Source organism: Pezoporus flaviventris, unplaced genomic scaffold (assembly GCF_033815535.1).
Source record: "Pezoporus flaviventris isolate CSIRO_AGI_PZ_B2104156 unplaced genomic scaffold, CSIRO_AGI_Pfla_v1 ptg000001l, whole genome shotgun sequence".
Classification (NCBI taxonomy): Eukaryota; Metazoa; Chordata; class Aves; order Psittaciformes; family Psittacidae; genus Pezoporus; species Pezoporus flaviventris.
This window is the reverse complement of record NW_026892549.1, coordinates 41,569,251-41,584,271: the sequence shown is the minus strand read 5'-3', so window position 1 is coordinate 41,584,271 and position 15,021 is coordinate 41,569,251. Positions and strand designations below refer to the sequence as shown.

The 15,021-nt window shown below is 41.1% G+C and overlaps 1 protein-coding gene across 2 annotated transcripts in view; it reads right to left on the bottom strand.

The window, feature by feature from the left end:
• The window catches only part of MTX2 (metaxin 2), a 37,115-nt gene that overhangs the window by 7,981 nt on the left and 14,113 nt on the right, over positions 1 to 15,021 (bottom strand). The window contains exons 3-4 of one of the 2 annotated variants that reach the window (XM_061454217.1): positions 14,961 to 15,007; positions 317 to 389 (exon numbers count right to left, since the gene is read on the bottom strand). In XM_061454217.1, coding sequence (XP_061310201.1) covers positions 317 to 389; positions 14,961 to 15,007 — 120 coding nt within the window. The remainder of the gene's footprint in view (positions 1 to 316; positions 390 to 14,960; positions 15,008 to 15,021) is intronic. The other variant, XM_061454226.1, reaches the window with a different exon arrangement.

Sequence of the window (15,021 nt, the reverse complement as noted above, 5' to 3'; positions counted from 1 at the left end):
ACTTTTGGAAACATATGTTTTTCTGCTTTAGAATTCAACCACCCTCAGGCACTTGAGAGGTTTCCACCAGGCATTTGAACTGTCCAAGCATTCTATATAGGTACTGCATCCACAGGGCAGTTATACATTGTGCCAGCGTTACTTTGCATTTGACTGGTTTAACTGTTTGCAGAGGAGAAACCGCACTGGAGAGGAGGGGGGGAAGGCAACCCACACACAGGAGCACTGACCGACTGTTATCAGCAAGACAAGGCGTAGTTGCCATGGTATCAAAATGGAGGTATAACATAGTAATCTAAATGAAGGCCATACTTACCAGATGGGGACATGTACTCGGCATTTGCCCTGCAAACCACCCGGATTGGCAGATTGCACATTTGTAAAAAGGCCTGGAAACAAAGAGTCGCATTTAAAAAGCACTAATACACCAGTGACAAACAAATGTGTTCTCAATATATTTCTCTTAGTTTTAGCTAGTTCTTAGCACACACTTACAAAGTATAGATCCTTGCATACTACTTTTAGGAAGAAAAAAGGGCAGGTAAAATAAAAACAAGGGGTTTTTTTGACTTTCTTAGACCACTGTTTCTTATCCAGTCATTGACTGGAATTCTTCAAATGAAGTTTCATCTACTGTTACTGTTTTTTTTCAAGATGAGCAAAGAACCGGTATCTGACAGACACAATCAGATGCTGTGGCTGTATAAAATTAAGTGATATTTTAACCCTCCTGAAAAGAATAATAGTTATTTCTCCTGGCTAAAGCTGGCTAACAAAGTTCATGTTCTGTAACAGCAAGCACATACAGCACCATCCAACATTACATGGCAGGGCAAGGGGTAATAGCTTTAAACTAGAAAAGGGCAGATTTAGACATGAGGGAAAAAAAATCTTTACTGTGAGGGAGGTGAGGCACTGGAACAGGTTGCCCAGAGAAGTTGTGAATGCCCCACCCCTGGAAGGCTGGGATGGGACTTTGAGCAACCTGGTCTAGTGGAAGGTGTCCCTGCCCATGGCAGGGGGGTTGGAATCGGGTGACCTTTAAGGTCCCTTCCATCACAAACCATTCTATGATTGTATTTACAGTTGCTAGCAGAGGTTTTGCTCTACATGCTCTACTGTGAGAGCACAAGTCTGCTTTGGGAGGAAGTATTTACTATCTTTAACTTATGTGAATCACAGACAGCATAAGTGATCAATTTACTGTTTCTACCTGTAAACTTAGATTCAAAGCATTCTCAGTAGGATACCAATTTTTGTCAGCACCTGCCACCACCACAAAATCCTTAGTATGTTTCTGTTGAATACCAAAATATCAAGAAAAATATTTGTAATTTGGGCAGAACATGGCAAATAAGGAACCTCTTAATTTCTCGAGTCTCTCACAGGTCATCTCGGCTAAGTCCTAGCAATCATTTTTTCTTTGCGATTAGACAGGTCACAATTCCAGATTCCAAAATTATACCTGTTTATCCACAGTGGCTTGAGGTGAAAAAAGCCGAAACCAAGAAGGCTACCATCATGAAGAAAAATGCTGCTGCAACACAGCACTTTCTACTTGAGCCTCCTCCTACCTCTTCTGATTGCTGGACCTGGCAGTAAATTGCACTCTCTCAGTTTTAGATGCTCAGACCCTAATCAGAGACATCAAAGAAACCTAAACCTTAACCTTGAGACTGCTTACCTCTGCACTAAATGAGACCATAAGGCAAGAACTAACACTGATATCAGCCCTGTTCCTAACTTTGGGGCTTCTGCAGTATCCATCAAACAAACAAAAATAACCCAAACAGCCCTCTCCTCTCTCCTGCTCTCCAAGTCATTTGTACCCAAACCTCAACCCAATCTGGGCAAAAAAGCCAGAAGCTTTGTTCCTTTTCCAAAAAAAATCCAAGAACTGCACTGTGCTTTACAAAATTGGCTCTTGCAGGTTTAGATGACCTAACTCAAATCCAAATCCCAGTTTAAAGCAAGGAACTAGGATGACAAGCTACTACACAAGACACTGATGATGGCTGACAAGAGGCCACCTCAGAACTGTGGAGGCTCTGCAAAATCCCCTGGAAACCTGGATTTATACAGCTTTTGATTTCCTTAGCCTAACTTTAAGAGCCAATTACTTTACATATACATGCAGACAGAGAGACATATAGACAGACACACAAAGAGAGGGTACCAGTCACGGTCAACATAAGCCATATATTGCAGGTCCTGCACTATTTACCAATAAATTGGTCTCTAGTATGCTTCACCCCAACTAGAACCTCTATTACTGCTTAAAGGTGCAACTATCACCTAAAGAAAATACAAGGCACTAGCCAGATTGGACATCACCATGCATTTTAAGTTTGAGAGCCCATGAGAGTCCACCAAAAATTGAGGCTCTTCCTGTCTTAGCATCCCAAAGTCCATGCAAACTGTAGTAGTACCCAAAAGACTAATTCTTTAATGGAATTTAAGGAATTGGTCTGTCAGTCTTATATGTCTTCCTTTGTCTGATGGCCTCCAGACCTAACAATGTCCAGGCTGTTCCATCATGTCTTCTGCCCAAACTGGGGCTTCATACGCAACTTCTTTAGAAATAGATGGACAAAAATGCAGAAACTTGGTTTAGAGTAAATGCTCCCTTGACATTCCTGGACACAATCTAACCCACCAAAAATATACACCCTAATTCAACTAGTACAAAGACTGTTCTTCTGAAGGCTCCACCAGTAGCTAACAGAATCATCTCAACAGTACTGTGCTGTGGAACTGATGGCATCAAACAACAGGTCTTAAGAATCTCACCTTTGGGTAAGAGGAGTACAGCAAAATTCTACCATACTACTTAATATTTAGCTGTTCGATTTCATCTCAAAAATATGTGAAATTCCATTTGGTCTAGACTGAGTGAATTTCTTTCACAGTAAGGCACTAAATTAACTCTGAAATTCTGCATTAAGCTAGAGATGAATTTTTAATTGTCATGTACTATTCTCACTGCAAGTTCAGAAGTCTGAACTGCACTGGAGTTAGGGCAACACACAAATAACTGAAAAGCTTGGAAGTGCAGAGACACAGTTAAGCAAAAGGAGGTGAGTCAGATCACAATTTTTACTTTTTCATATCAACATATCAGAAATAAGACACACTGGCACAGAAAACTGAAGTTACATGAGCTGCTTGAGCAAATTGTTGCCTACTGTACATCACATCATATATTGGCTCCTACACAGTACAAGGTTTCTACCAAAAACAGTCCTCAGCATAGAGACTGAACTATAATCTTTTCAGTGTAAAGAGTTCGGCCAAGTTTCCATCAAAAATCTGAATCTGAACTTTATCTCCCTCCTTCTTCTCAGTAAATATCCACAGACCAATGAATATGAACCTTTATTACACTTGGCAGGAAAATTCCACTTCAGCCTCTGGCCTAGTGCAAAGAGGATTGAGAATACGTTGCCATTTTGGCATCTCAGAAATGCAAACACACTGTGTCCATGTGCCTTTTTTGCACTTTGTAATAAAAAGAGGAGAGAGAAGTCTGAACTAGAATTGAGCTCTAATGTGGGAACAAATATTAACTAAATAAAAATGCTCACTACTCTGTATAATAAAGTGCAGATTCTGGTAAGCTTAGAAATAAGCCATTCTACCTTCAGTGGGGTTAAAAAAAATATTAAAAAAATACAGACCCTGAAGTAAACACCAAACCAAAAACCTGAGGAAACTTCCTTGGAATAGTCATCTTCAGTTCTAATGAAACTGATGACCAGGGCTGAGCTTGAGAAACTGAAGAGTGATTCAAGATTAAAACTGAGCATGTCCATCCAGTTCTGCATTCACACCAGCAGTCCCGCAAGGTTCACAAACACTGACCATTGCAGCTGCCTCTGCAGCAGCCTTATGAGGCCTGTTCCAGGAACTCCCTTCAACATGCGAACACCTATTCCACTTCAGACTTTGTCCATATTTAGGATTGACTTTAAGATGAGTAGTGAAATAGTAATGAAATTCAAAAACAAGAGGAAACTGAATAATGAAAGAGTTGAAGACAAAAATCATGTAATGCTATACAATAAACCTTTTTTCAAAAAAAATACAATCCTGCTATCACATGTTTAAAAAGACAGAAGCCCAGGGAATTAAAAGACCAATACGTCACGCTGTAATTTGTATCCTATTAAATTTTAAGTGCTCCTTACATATCATTCTGCAGAAAAACAAAGGAAAGCTCCACAGTATGAGAGAAGTTCAGCCCTTATTGGATCCACACTGCTGAACTAATCCTTACCTAGAGAAGTAGGCCAGTATCAATTTCTTGATTCAGCTTAAGCTAATAGTCCACTGTATAGCCTTCAAGTTAGCTAAAAATACATGTCAACTGACAAAAGGAGACAGTACTACCTCAAACCACAAGGGCTCAGCCTAAGAAATAAGCCTTACAATTTGCATTGCTATGAGAGAGCTTACATGCTTTCACTGAACTAACAGGCTTTGGCAATTATCAGTATTAACAACACAGGTATTTGAGTTTTAGAGCACAGTGAATGCATTTCACATTTATGGAAATTACGGTTTCTTTTAGGAAAAGAGATAGACAAGAATCATGACCAATGCATTCTTAAAAACATCTAGCACCAGAAAACTTGTATCTTATTTTCTGATACATTCAAACTACATAAATTAGATTTTAGATAACTGATGTTCAACAGAAAGTGGCATGAACTATTACCAAAATAGTTGAAATTGGCACAGATCAAAGCAATATTAGAGATAACAGGCCAAAACAGCAATTTTTGTGAGTCTATCTCATTTAATGCTTTAGTCTAATGATCAAGGGAGGATTTGTTCTCTTTTTGAATTCTCATGTAGAATGTAAGGAACCAGCACATTTGGTGTGCAGATGGTATCAGACCGCAGTGGCTTCCGACTCTGCCAAAAGATGTGGTGGAACACTGATTATTCCAGCTCAGAGCATCTCATTTCCCTTTGGGTACCTCACACACATAATTTCAGCAGACAAGTAAACCCTTGCTTTTCTTGTGAGAGAAACCATAAGCTAAAGGGAGTGAGCTCAGTTCCTCTGAGTGCTTTTGGAGTGCAGGGTGAGAGATTGAAGGCTGAAACCACCCCAGTGCAGTTCTGCTGAAATTTATTAAGATATCAACACCCCTTCAAAGACACAGCATCAAAAGCTGAGCAATCTGAAAGATCTGAAAGAATAAATCCAGGCTTATTCTTGCACATCAGAGATTATTGTTAACATCATAAATCTGGCTGATCAACTTAAAAAGGGACTGAAAGGGGCCAACTGAATTCCAAGTGACACAAAATCAAACCCTTGTGAAAATTCACTTAAAAATGATAAGAAAGACAGTAACAGGAAAATTACAAATAAAACACTTAACTGAGCACAGCCTTTCAAAGGTGCTTTTCATTCCAAAGAACAGTATTAAACTTCCTGCTCTTTCTCCTCTGGAAATAAAAATGTACTACCAGAGAATGAACAGGGTGACTTTAGCCAGCCACAACTTGGATCCATTCCAGCACCTGGGATTCTCACGCAATAATACTACGGCAGTTGCAGTTCTTCAGAATGGGGGTGGAGGGTATTGGCTCTCATGCCTGTAGTAAAACTGGTACACATTACTTTAGATAAAGTTCCTTTGTCCAAGGTAACTGTAAGGATGCTCACTGAAAATGTTTATTGATACTCTGAAAACAACTCTTTCAAATAAACTCGAAGCAGGGAAAGAACTAAATTCCTTCAGGAAAGCATAAACTTGGGGGGGGGTATGCTTACCACCTACCCAAAGAGTTAACTATATGTATCAATTCATAAAGAGAAGGGATTAACATTCTTCTTTCCCCTTGTCCCTGTTACAGAAGATCAAGAGATGACTGCCCAACAGACTTTACACAAATAAAGAAAACTCAGTTCAAGCGTAAATATACAGAATTCACTACAACTGAAGGACATCAAACCAAAACGCTTAGGCTTTTAAATGGAATACGTAATTTCATGGCTTATACTAGTTAATGCAGCATAAAACAAGGTTAATGAAATCTCAGATTGTGAAGAACTGAGTTTATTCCCCTCGCATCAGCAGGAGTGCTTCCTTTATCTATACATTCCACTGATTATTTGCGTTTCTGTCATTTTGAAAACAGGGTCCTAATCTCTTGTGCAGTATCAGCACCAGTCAATGACTGAAGCAGATGCCTGGAAAACTGTCCATTTAGTAACTTCTGTTTAATATCATGTCTGCTACAAATACTTTTCTCTAAGTTATTTCTGGAACAAAGTGTGTCCTTTCTTTGGATGAGGTTAATGTAAGAAACAGATAAAGGCATTAAAAATAAAGATTCTGCTTAGTAGGGTCTGTCAGCTTCTCTCCCACTTATGCTGTCTTGTTTCCCTGCAGGCTGTCTTCCCTCTCACACTCTTCCAGCCTCTCTACCTGTATCATTACCTACACTTCTGGCACTTGTGAAGTGAACTTCTCTTCTTCAAGACTGAAAGCATCAAGTCTAAAAAGTTGCTACTGCCTTTGTACATCTTGTTTTTAATGGAAGACCTTCCTCTAACAGGGAGGTGGAGAGTTGCTGCAAGTCCATGAGGAAAAACAGAACAGAGGGCAAAAAGTATGTGCCACATGAATTATGCCTGCCCTTCCCTGCCCTCCCAATATTTACCATTACAGACTACGACAGAAAGAGCCATGGAGGAAGAAAAACAAACTGAAGAAAAAGCATGGAGACGCTTCTCGGTGCCTTTTCTGTCCGACTGCACATTGATCCACACATGCCTATGTCTTGCACTGCCCTGCCTTCTCCTCCCAGCGAGTAGCATGAGCCACTCTGTTCTCAAAGTCAGTGCAGAACAAACCAGTTCATATGTTTTGCTCTGTGAAAATGAAGTATCAGAAGCTATATGAAAGGGTTGATAGGAAGCTTTGAGGTGACACTAGTTATAAAATTAATCAACAATCATACACCTATCATTCACTTCAATCATTGCAGGTGACACCTGCCAGAGATAGAGAATACATTTACAACAGCATTGCTTAAAGGACAATATCAGCTTAAGGCTTGTTCGTCTTCCTATAGCCTGCCCAATTTCAAATTCAAAATGTAGGTAATAGGTTAGATTCCAATTACCTAAAAAAAAAAAAATAATCACAGCAATCATCTTTGTGCTGCTTTAGCACAGTTCAAAAGCCCAAAGCCCAGAAACCCCAGCCAGGCACAGGACAACTCCCCATCCTCTTCTCAATAAATGGCACCCTCCCCATCCTCTTCTCACGCAACTGACATTCTCATCTCTGCTGCTGCTGCCGCCCTTGAAACAATACAAGAAAAGGATGCCATTGTGTCTTTCTATGATGACAAGGATGGAAAATTACTATGCATGAAATACAATGGAAAGGAGTAAGAAAAGGGAGGGAGGAGTTTTCTATTTTTTCCTACAGTTAATTGTTTTAGATGCCATTTTTACTCTTGCTTTCTCTTCCCCTTTGCCCTCCCCTCCCTGTTTGGACACCATCAATAGGAAACGTAACAGACAGTGGGCAGTGAATCACCCTGTCAGAGTTCCACCACAATGCTCTCCTCTTCCCCTCCAGTTCCCTCTCAGAATAATACATATGAGCAAACACGTATACTTATTAAAAATTAGTTACAACTTAATGCAAATCATATCCACATTGCAGTATCTGAGATCAGAGGCAAGAATGAAATTACTTATGCCAAGACTCAAATAGCTCACAACTTACGTTCCCACATGAGGAACACTATTTTCAGATGGCACACTCCAGGCTTCATTTGAAGCAGATATATTCATGCTTAGTTTTTAATAAAGGGTGAGCCATTCCAAGCCATGTCTGACTCAGCAGCACTTCTAAAAGCACTCACACAATACTGCTGTAAGAATGAGTGAAAGGCATTTTCTGTTTTCATTTTTACATTATTTCATGAGCATACAAAGGAAAATATGTGATGACAACTAAAGAGTTATTCTCTACTTTATTGTAGGAACACATTTTAAAATTAAAAACCATGAACAAATCTACAGAATAATTCAGTTTTCATATCAAACAGCTGCAGACCCTGTAACTGAAATAGTGTGTCTAAGGTTATAAATGAAAACTGTTCAGTATCACTCTTTGAGTGACACATTAAATTCCTAATCCAGTTATGGTAATGGCCACATGTGTAGTTTAACATAAATTAAGAGCTTAATTATATTTGTGACTATTTTAAACAAAATAACAAATTCCTTTGTACCTGTGAACGTAATTTATAGCAAAGCCACATTCATTCTCCAAAACAATCTATTTTACACTGCAGCACAACACTGCTTTAATGGTATAATGTAATTCTTGTAGAATGCAGAAAGAGTAGATTCGCAGGTAGCACAGAGGTTTTGAAGATAAATGAAGATGCTATTCATTCAGGGGTAATTTCATCTTAGAACTATATGAAAGATGTTTCACTCACAAACAGCACCTGTATGGCTTGGGATTTAAGCACGTTTTCAGCTACAACACAATGCTGCTAGATTGATTATGTTGATACTGCATTTCTCATCATGAAGAATTCCAGCTTTTATTCTCTTTAAAAAAGGGACCATCAGATTTTCATTTCAGTACTAAGCCTTTGTTCAAGCCTCAGCAACAAGTTCAAATTTCTGCTAATGTTTTGTCTAGAGAAAAAACAAACCACAGTTCATGTACACACCAAAAAAAAATCATAAATCTGTGGAGGCCAATTAATCACACAAGATTTACATATTTATTTGATTATTTGTTGAAGTAAATAAGCAGTTGGTCTGTGTAACACAATTTTAAATTGTCCAAACACCCTTCTGTCATTCAGGACTAAGACAGACAATTCTAAATGCACTTTTCTGAAATACACTAAGACCATTTACAACAACATGAATTGCATGAGCAATTAATACATATCCTAACACAATGAGCTACAGGCTTTAGAATCTCAGGACAGCGATGACAATTTCACAATCCTGAACATTTTAGACAGCCTTTTAAGCAAGACTCTGAGACTACCTGCATAAGGATTTCAGAAGACCCTGTAATAACAGTCTCAACATCCACATTCCTCCTCCTGACAAGTTGGAACAGTGCACAGAGATGCTCCATTTGCGGCAAAAGGCTTGGCACAGCACAGTTGTATTAACCCACTCCCTCCTACTCAGCCACAGCACTTCCACCTAGGCACTAAACTTACCTGTACCAAGCATTAATAGCCTAGACAGGCTCTCTGCTTCAGACTGAAATACTATTTAAAACTCCATTTTTCCTCTTCTGGAAGTTGTGGAGTTGTTTTCTTATTGGAATACAGTTGTACATTCGTTTCTGGGGTTTGGTGGCTTTTTTACTACGATAAGGCTGATAAGCAAGAATGCTGTATAATGGAAGCTGTACAATAAATAAGCAGACAACGGTTTTAACCATGAGTTGCTTTACCCAGGAGGTGTATGTGTTTTCATTAACTTTAATGGGAAGAGGTCTAAACATCTCACAAGAACAGAGCCTTCATTCTACATAAAATGTTATCTTTCCTGCAGCCGGATCATCGTTACTGATTGGTATTTTATTTTACTTCATTTGCAGTGAAAATAAAACTTCATTCAGTATCAAGATTTTACAGCCTAAGATCAAATGGGCTTCACTTTCAACACAACTGCATAATACACTACTTCCAGTTAACAAACAAGAAGTGCAAACACCAAGAGGTACCAGAGATAATGCACTAACTCATTTGAAGTTATGTTGCATTTTCAACAAATGCAAAGAATCTGAACCCGGTGAAAGATAAAGGAATTGTTAATTTATTCTGTTTCCAATTGTCCTGGGTTCAGCAGTAGCAGTCATTTTTCTCCTTCTTGGTAGCTGGTGCAGTGCTGTGTTTTGACTTTCAGCTCGGGAACAGAGCTGATAACAATGATGTTTTGGTTTGGCCAAGGACTTTGTGAGCCTCATGCTCTGCCAGGGAGGAGGGGAAGCCGGGAGGAAGCAGAGACAGGACACCTGACCCAAACTGACCAAAGATGTATTCCATACCAAAGCACGTCATGCCCAGGATGTAACTGGGAGTTAGCCAGAAGGGCTGGTAGACTGCAGGGTTGGAGGAGGTATGGGTCGGTGCTTGGTCGGGCTGGGGGGGGACGTGTTATCAGTCGGTTGGTGCTGAGGTGATGTATTCTCTTCCCCTGTTATTTCCTTTATCAGTTATTATTGGTGGTAGCAGTAGTGATTTGTGTTATACCTTAGTTACTAAACTCTTCTTATCTCAACCCGTGGGAGTTGCATTCTTTTCGATTCTCCTCTCCGTCCCTCCGAGAGCAGGGGGAGAGGAAAGAAGGGGGGAGGGGGGGTGAGTTAACGAGTTACCTGACTGGGTTTAAACCACGACAGTTCTTTTTGGCTCCCAACGTGGGGCACGAAGGATTGAGATAACGACAGATCTGACCGGATTAATAGTCACTCGTCACAATGCTGATTTATTGGCTCTCAGAGTTGTTCCTCTTGATCTCACAGTTTCAGAATGTAGTACATTACTTAGAGCCGGTATTTGCTGTGTTAGTGTTTATCAAGTGTGGGGCTTGGGCTAAGGTTCTTGTCTCACTGTGCTTTATGGCAATAACTTGTAACACGGGCAGGCTCCAGCAGCAGGGCGGGACGGACGTGGCCGTGGACTTGTACGTGGCCGTGGACTTGTACCTGGCCGTCCGGCTGCTCTTCACCGCCCTGGCCCTCGTCCTCGCCTCCGTCTTCGTGAGGCCGCGGGGAGCCGAGGGGGAATGGCTCCGGGAGCCGGCGGCTGCTGAAGCGGCCCGGGAGAGCGGCCCCGGGGACCAAACGGCAGCGGGAGCGGGGCCGGAGGCCGCGAGGGCACAGCTGCTGGTGGAGGAGGTCGGGGCGGTCAAGGAGCGGAAGGAGACGACTGCTGAGCAGCGGGAGAAGGCGGCGGAGGAGCCGAGGCCCGAGGAGGAACCGACCCCTGCGACGACCGAGAGCATTCCCCGGCAGCCGCCCGCCGAGCCCCAGGAGGATGCAGGAGACCACGCAGCATTTCCCAGCAAGGCCGAGGAGGAAGAGCTGGACTCAGGAAAAGAGAAGCTGGTGGTGGGAGAGCCGGCAAGCACAGCAGCTACACCAGCCCCAGTGACAAGTACAGCAGCATCAACTGAGAGTTCTGAAGGTTTTGAATGGCCTTTGAGTATCCCTGGGACCTGCCTGCTGATTGTGATGGGGATCAGCATGTTGGCACACACACAGACTGTATTTTACCCACGACCATTTTGTCTGATCTCAGAAGTTAAGCAGTCGGGTTTGGGCCTTGTCTGCGGTTAGACAAGGATATAGGAGGACCAGGAGATTTTCCCCAAAGGACAGTCATGAGTGGCAGGGTGTGTGGGACAGTATGGGCAAGTATCTAGTCCACTGGGCCCCTCCAGTGCTTTGGAAGCATCGGAGATGGAAGGCAGCTGTATGGAGTCCCCAGCAACAAGCTGCAGAAACTGCTGAAGGGGACAGTGAATTATTTTGAGCCTGGTGGGCCCATGGCACTTCAGGCCATCAAAGCAGAGATGCAACATAGAGATGGACTCATGATCAAGCGGTCGACTCAGCAATGGATGCTATTGCGCAGATTATTCACGAGTGTGAACACTGCACACAGTCTCTCCTGCTCTGGAAGACTGTTACAAGAGATGGAGCCTGACATCATGGACCAGATGGATTTAGCAGCTTTACAGGGACTGGTCCATGCACTAAGATAAGAGTGATGGTATATTGAAAATGTGGGAACTGAGCATGACGTGAATGGTATGGAATAAGGGGTGGATAATGTCCTGGGTTCAGCAGTAGCAGTCATTTTTCTCCTTGGTAGCTGGTGCAGTGCAGTGTTTTGACTTTTAGCTCCGGAACAAGCTGATAACAATGATGTTTTGGTTTGGCCAAGGACTTTGTGAGCCTCATGCTCTGCCAGGGAGGAGGGGAAGCCGGAAGGAAGCAGAGACAGGACACCTGACCCAAACTAGCCAAAGAGGTATTCCATACCACAGCACGTCATGCCCAGGATGTAACTGGGAGTTAGCCAGAAGGGCTGAGACTGCGGGGTTGGAGGAGGTATGGATCAGAGCTTGGTCGGGCTGGGGGACCGAGTTATCGGTCGGCTGGTGGTGAGGTGATGTATTCTCTTCCCTTGTTATTTCCTTTATCATTATTATTGGTGGTGGTAGCAGTAGTGATTTGTGTTATACCTTAGTTACTACACTGTTCTTATCTCAATCTGTGGGAGTTGCATTCTTTTCGATTCTACTCTCCGTTCCTCCGGGAGTAGGGGGAGGGAAAGAAGGGGGGGGGGGGGGGGTGAGTTAACGAGTTACCTGACCGGGTTTAAACCACGACACCAATAACAATGGGCAGAAGAGGAATTAAAAAACAACAACAAAAGACAACTACCAGAATCAGCAGAGAGGTTCCACAAGATGAAAGGGAATTCCTTTTTTTTTTTTTTTTTTTGCTGTTGGTTTGACCGGTTTTTAACTACTGAACACTACCACAGTTACTTTGCAATCCCCCTCTCTGATCTGACATGTAGCTATAATCGGGAGCCCAGATTTCACTGCGCAATGAGAAGTCATAAGTCAAATCATTATTAAAACAGCAAGACTCAACCAACTTCCTGTGTTGAGTCTGCAGCTCTCACCACTCATTAATTCAAACATAATGCCTAGAACAATCTGTTACACCTACTCTGAGAGTAACTTGCTCTGCTGTCTGCTTGATCTTCTCTGTTGACAAGATGTACATGAAATGTCATCTCTATTGCAGGGTCATCAAGTTTAAAATAGTCAGCTTTTACTCTAATTACTTACTGTGGCATTGGATTTTATTCTTTATTTTATATGTAGATATCTGCATATATGTCCTATGAAATCTATTGCAGCAGTATTATGAAAAGGTGCTCCAAGGAGATTTTGAGAAAGATCAGAAAGACCAGATGCAGCACATTTACAGTCTTTGTTGCGAACTGTGTTTCTTAAAGATTTGATGGTGGCTGACTCCATATGCATCAGGATTTGGAGTCCCAGTCCCAGTTGATCAAAAGAGCGTTTTCACCAGATGGAAGTTCAACAGTGATGAACAAGATATGTATCTGCTATCCCCCAATTTAGTACCAGGGGAAAAAAAATGCAAACAAACAAGCAAAAAAACAGTAAAAAGATAAACAGGCTCACATCAGAATAAAAGATAAATTCTAAAGGAACTCAGCAATTCCCTTATGCGAAACACACTGGTACATTTAAAGCTTTCTGATCACTAAGCTAGTAATACATAACTACAGATCTACAGATCCTAGTATCATTTCAAAATGGACCAAGGACACAAGGGATAGCTATTCTTTCGCAGTCACAACCATGTTATGGAGATTCTTCAAAATAGATATGATTCTCCAATACAAAATTGTTCTATAAAGTTTAAGATCAGATATCTACCAGAGCCATATTTATAGCCATGGCTACTATCAGCTGTCCAGCTAGAGAATATTGAAGAAAAAGAAGCATTTTTAATATATTATAGTTAATTTATCATCTAAGTGACATGTGTAGGATAACAATGGACTGGAAACAGTAAAGCAAAATGATGCATTAGAAAAGGAAATGTTAAAATTATGTTGTTTCTTTTCTGTGTATTTTAAATACAAACCACACCTATATATATTGTTAGCGCAAAAATTCATGAGAACCACAAAAAATATAGGTTTTGGAGTTAAAAGGAGCACAGTGAACAACAAAAACACTTATTTGCACTGCTGTGAGGCACAACATAAAACACACTGCCCAAATAAATAAACACTGGCCGTTTATTTGGTGTATCAAAGATGACTCCCCATTCCAGCAAAGGATAAAGGTGTCTTCTTGCTGTGACAGTTTACTCTTAGAGGTATCTCCCAGATTGCTAGCTTGAAGGAAAAAAGTTTGAGATCCTGAAAGTAGTTACCACGATCAAATGATTCTAACCTTTCTACCAATAATGTCAGTTACAGTCTCCAAGTGTCCCACTTTGGCTAAATGAGATCCAACCTTTCTGGACAGCCACCGAAGACTGCCTGCTCTAGGTGCTCTGAGCCAGACCACGCACAAAAAAGCAAAAAGCAGGGGAACAGTACAACTCCCTACTAAGCACATCAGCAGCAAAGTTGCTTTGAAGAACAGGAACCTTATAGACATCCTGCTCACCACCACTTCTGACAGCCAGGCCCTCTCTACTAATGGGCAAAACATCCCCTCGAGACTTGGGGTTACTGAACCTAACAGGTTAATGTAGTTTATGAGGACTTCACAGCCACAGAGGTGCTTTTATGTCAATTCAAGATGCAACTTTGTCAATTATATGGACTATTTCTAAAAACCACATTGGATCTCAACTCTGTATACATGATGAAATGAAGAAAAACCTATCAGAGACATACAAAGATTTGATGCCCACAGCATGAAGCAAACACGCTTTGAGTCTGGGGCAGTGTGAGGTTTGAGAATTAGTAACTTCTGGCTATTATACTATTATATCATACTATTAATAACCATAAGCTTCATGCAAGATGTTACAAGACAAACTAGCATACCAAGAGACAAAAGACAGAAACCATGCACAGTCCCCAGAATAGGTAGACAAGCAGATACTGTACAAACATAGACCAATATAAATATGAGTACAAGCAGCAGCACTCTACATGGGTCTTTCAAAATCCTCATGTCCTTTAAGCTCTGGCACTTCAATGACAATGTAAAGCACATCAGATGCAAGAAATAAGTAATTGGTTTTGATAGAAATAATGCTTATATTATTCATTTAGCTAAGTACAGTTACTTTAGCTAGGTGATTATTAAAAAAAAATAAAATGGAATTAACATCTTTAGTTTAGAAAAGATGACGTTTTACCTGAACAGCAAGGGAAGATGCATTATCAGAAAGCAAAATTTGTTCCTCTGTTGAAAGAAAA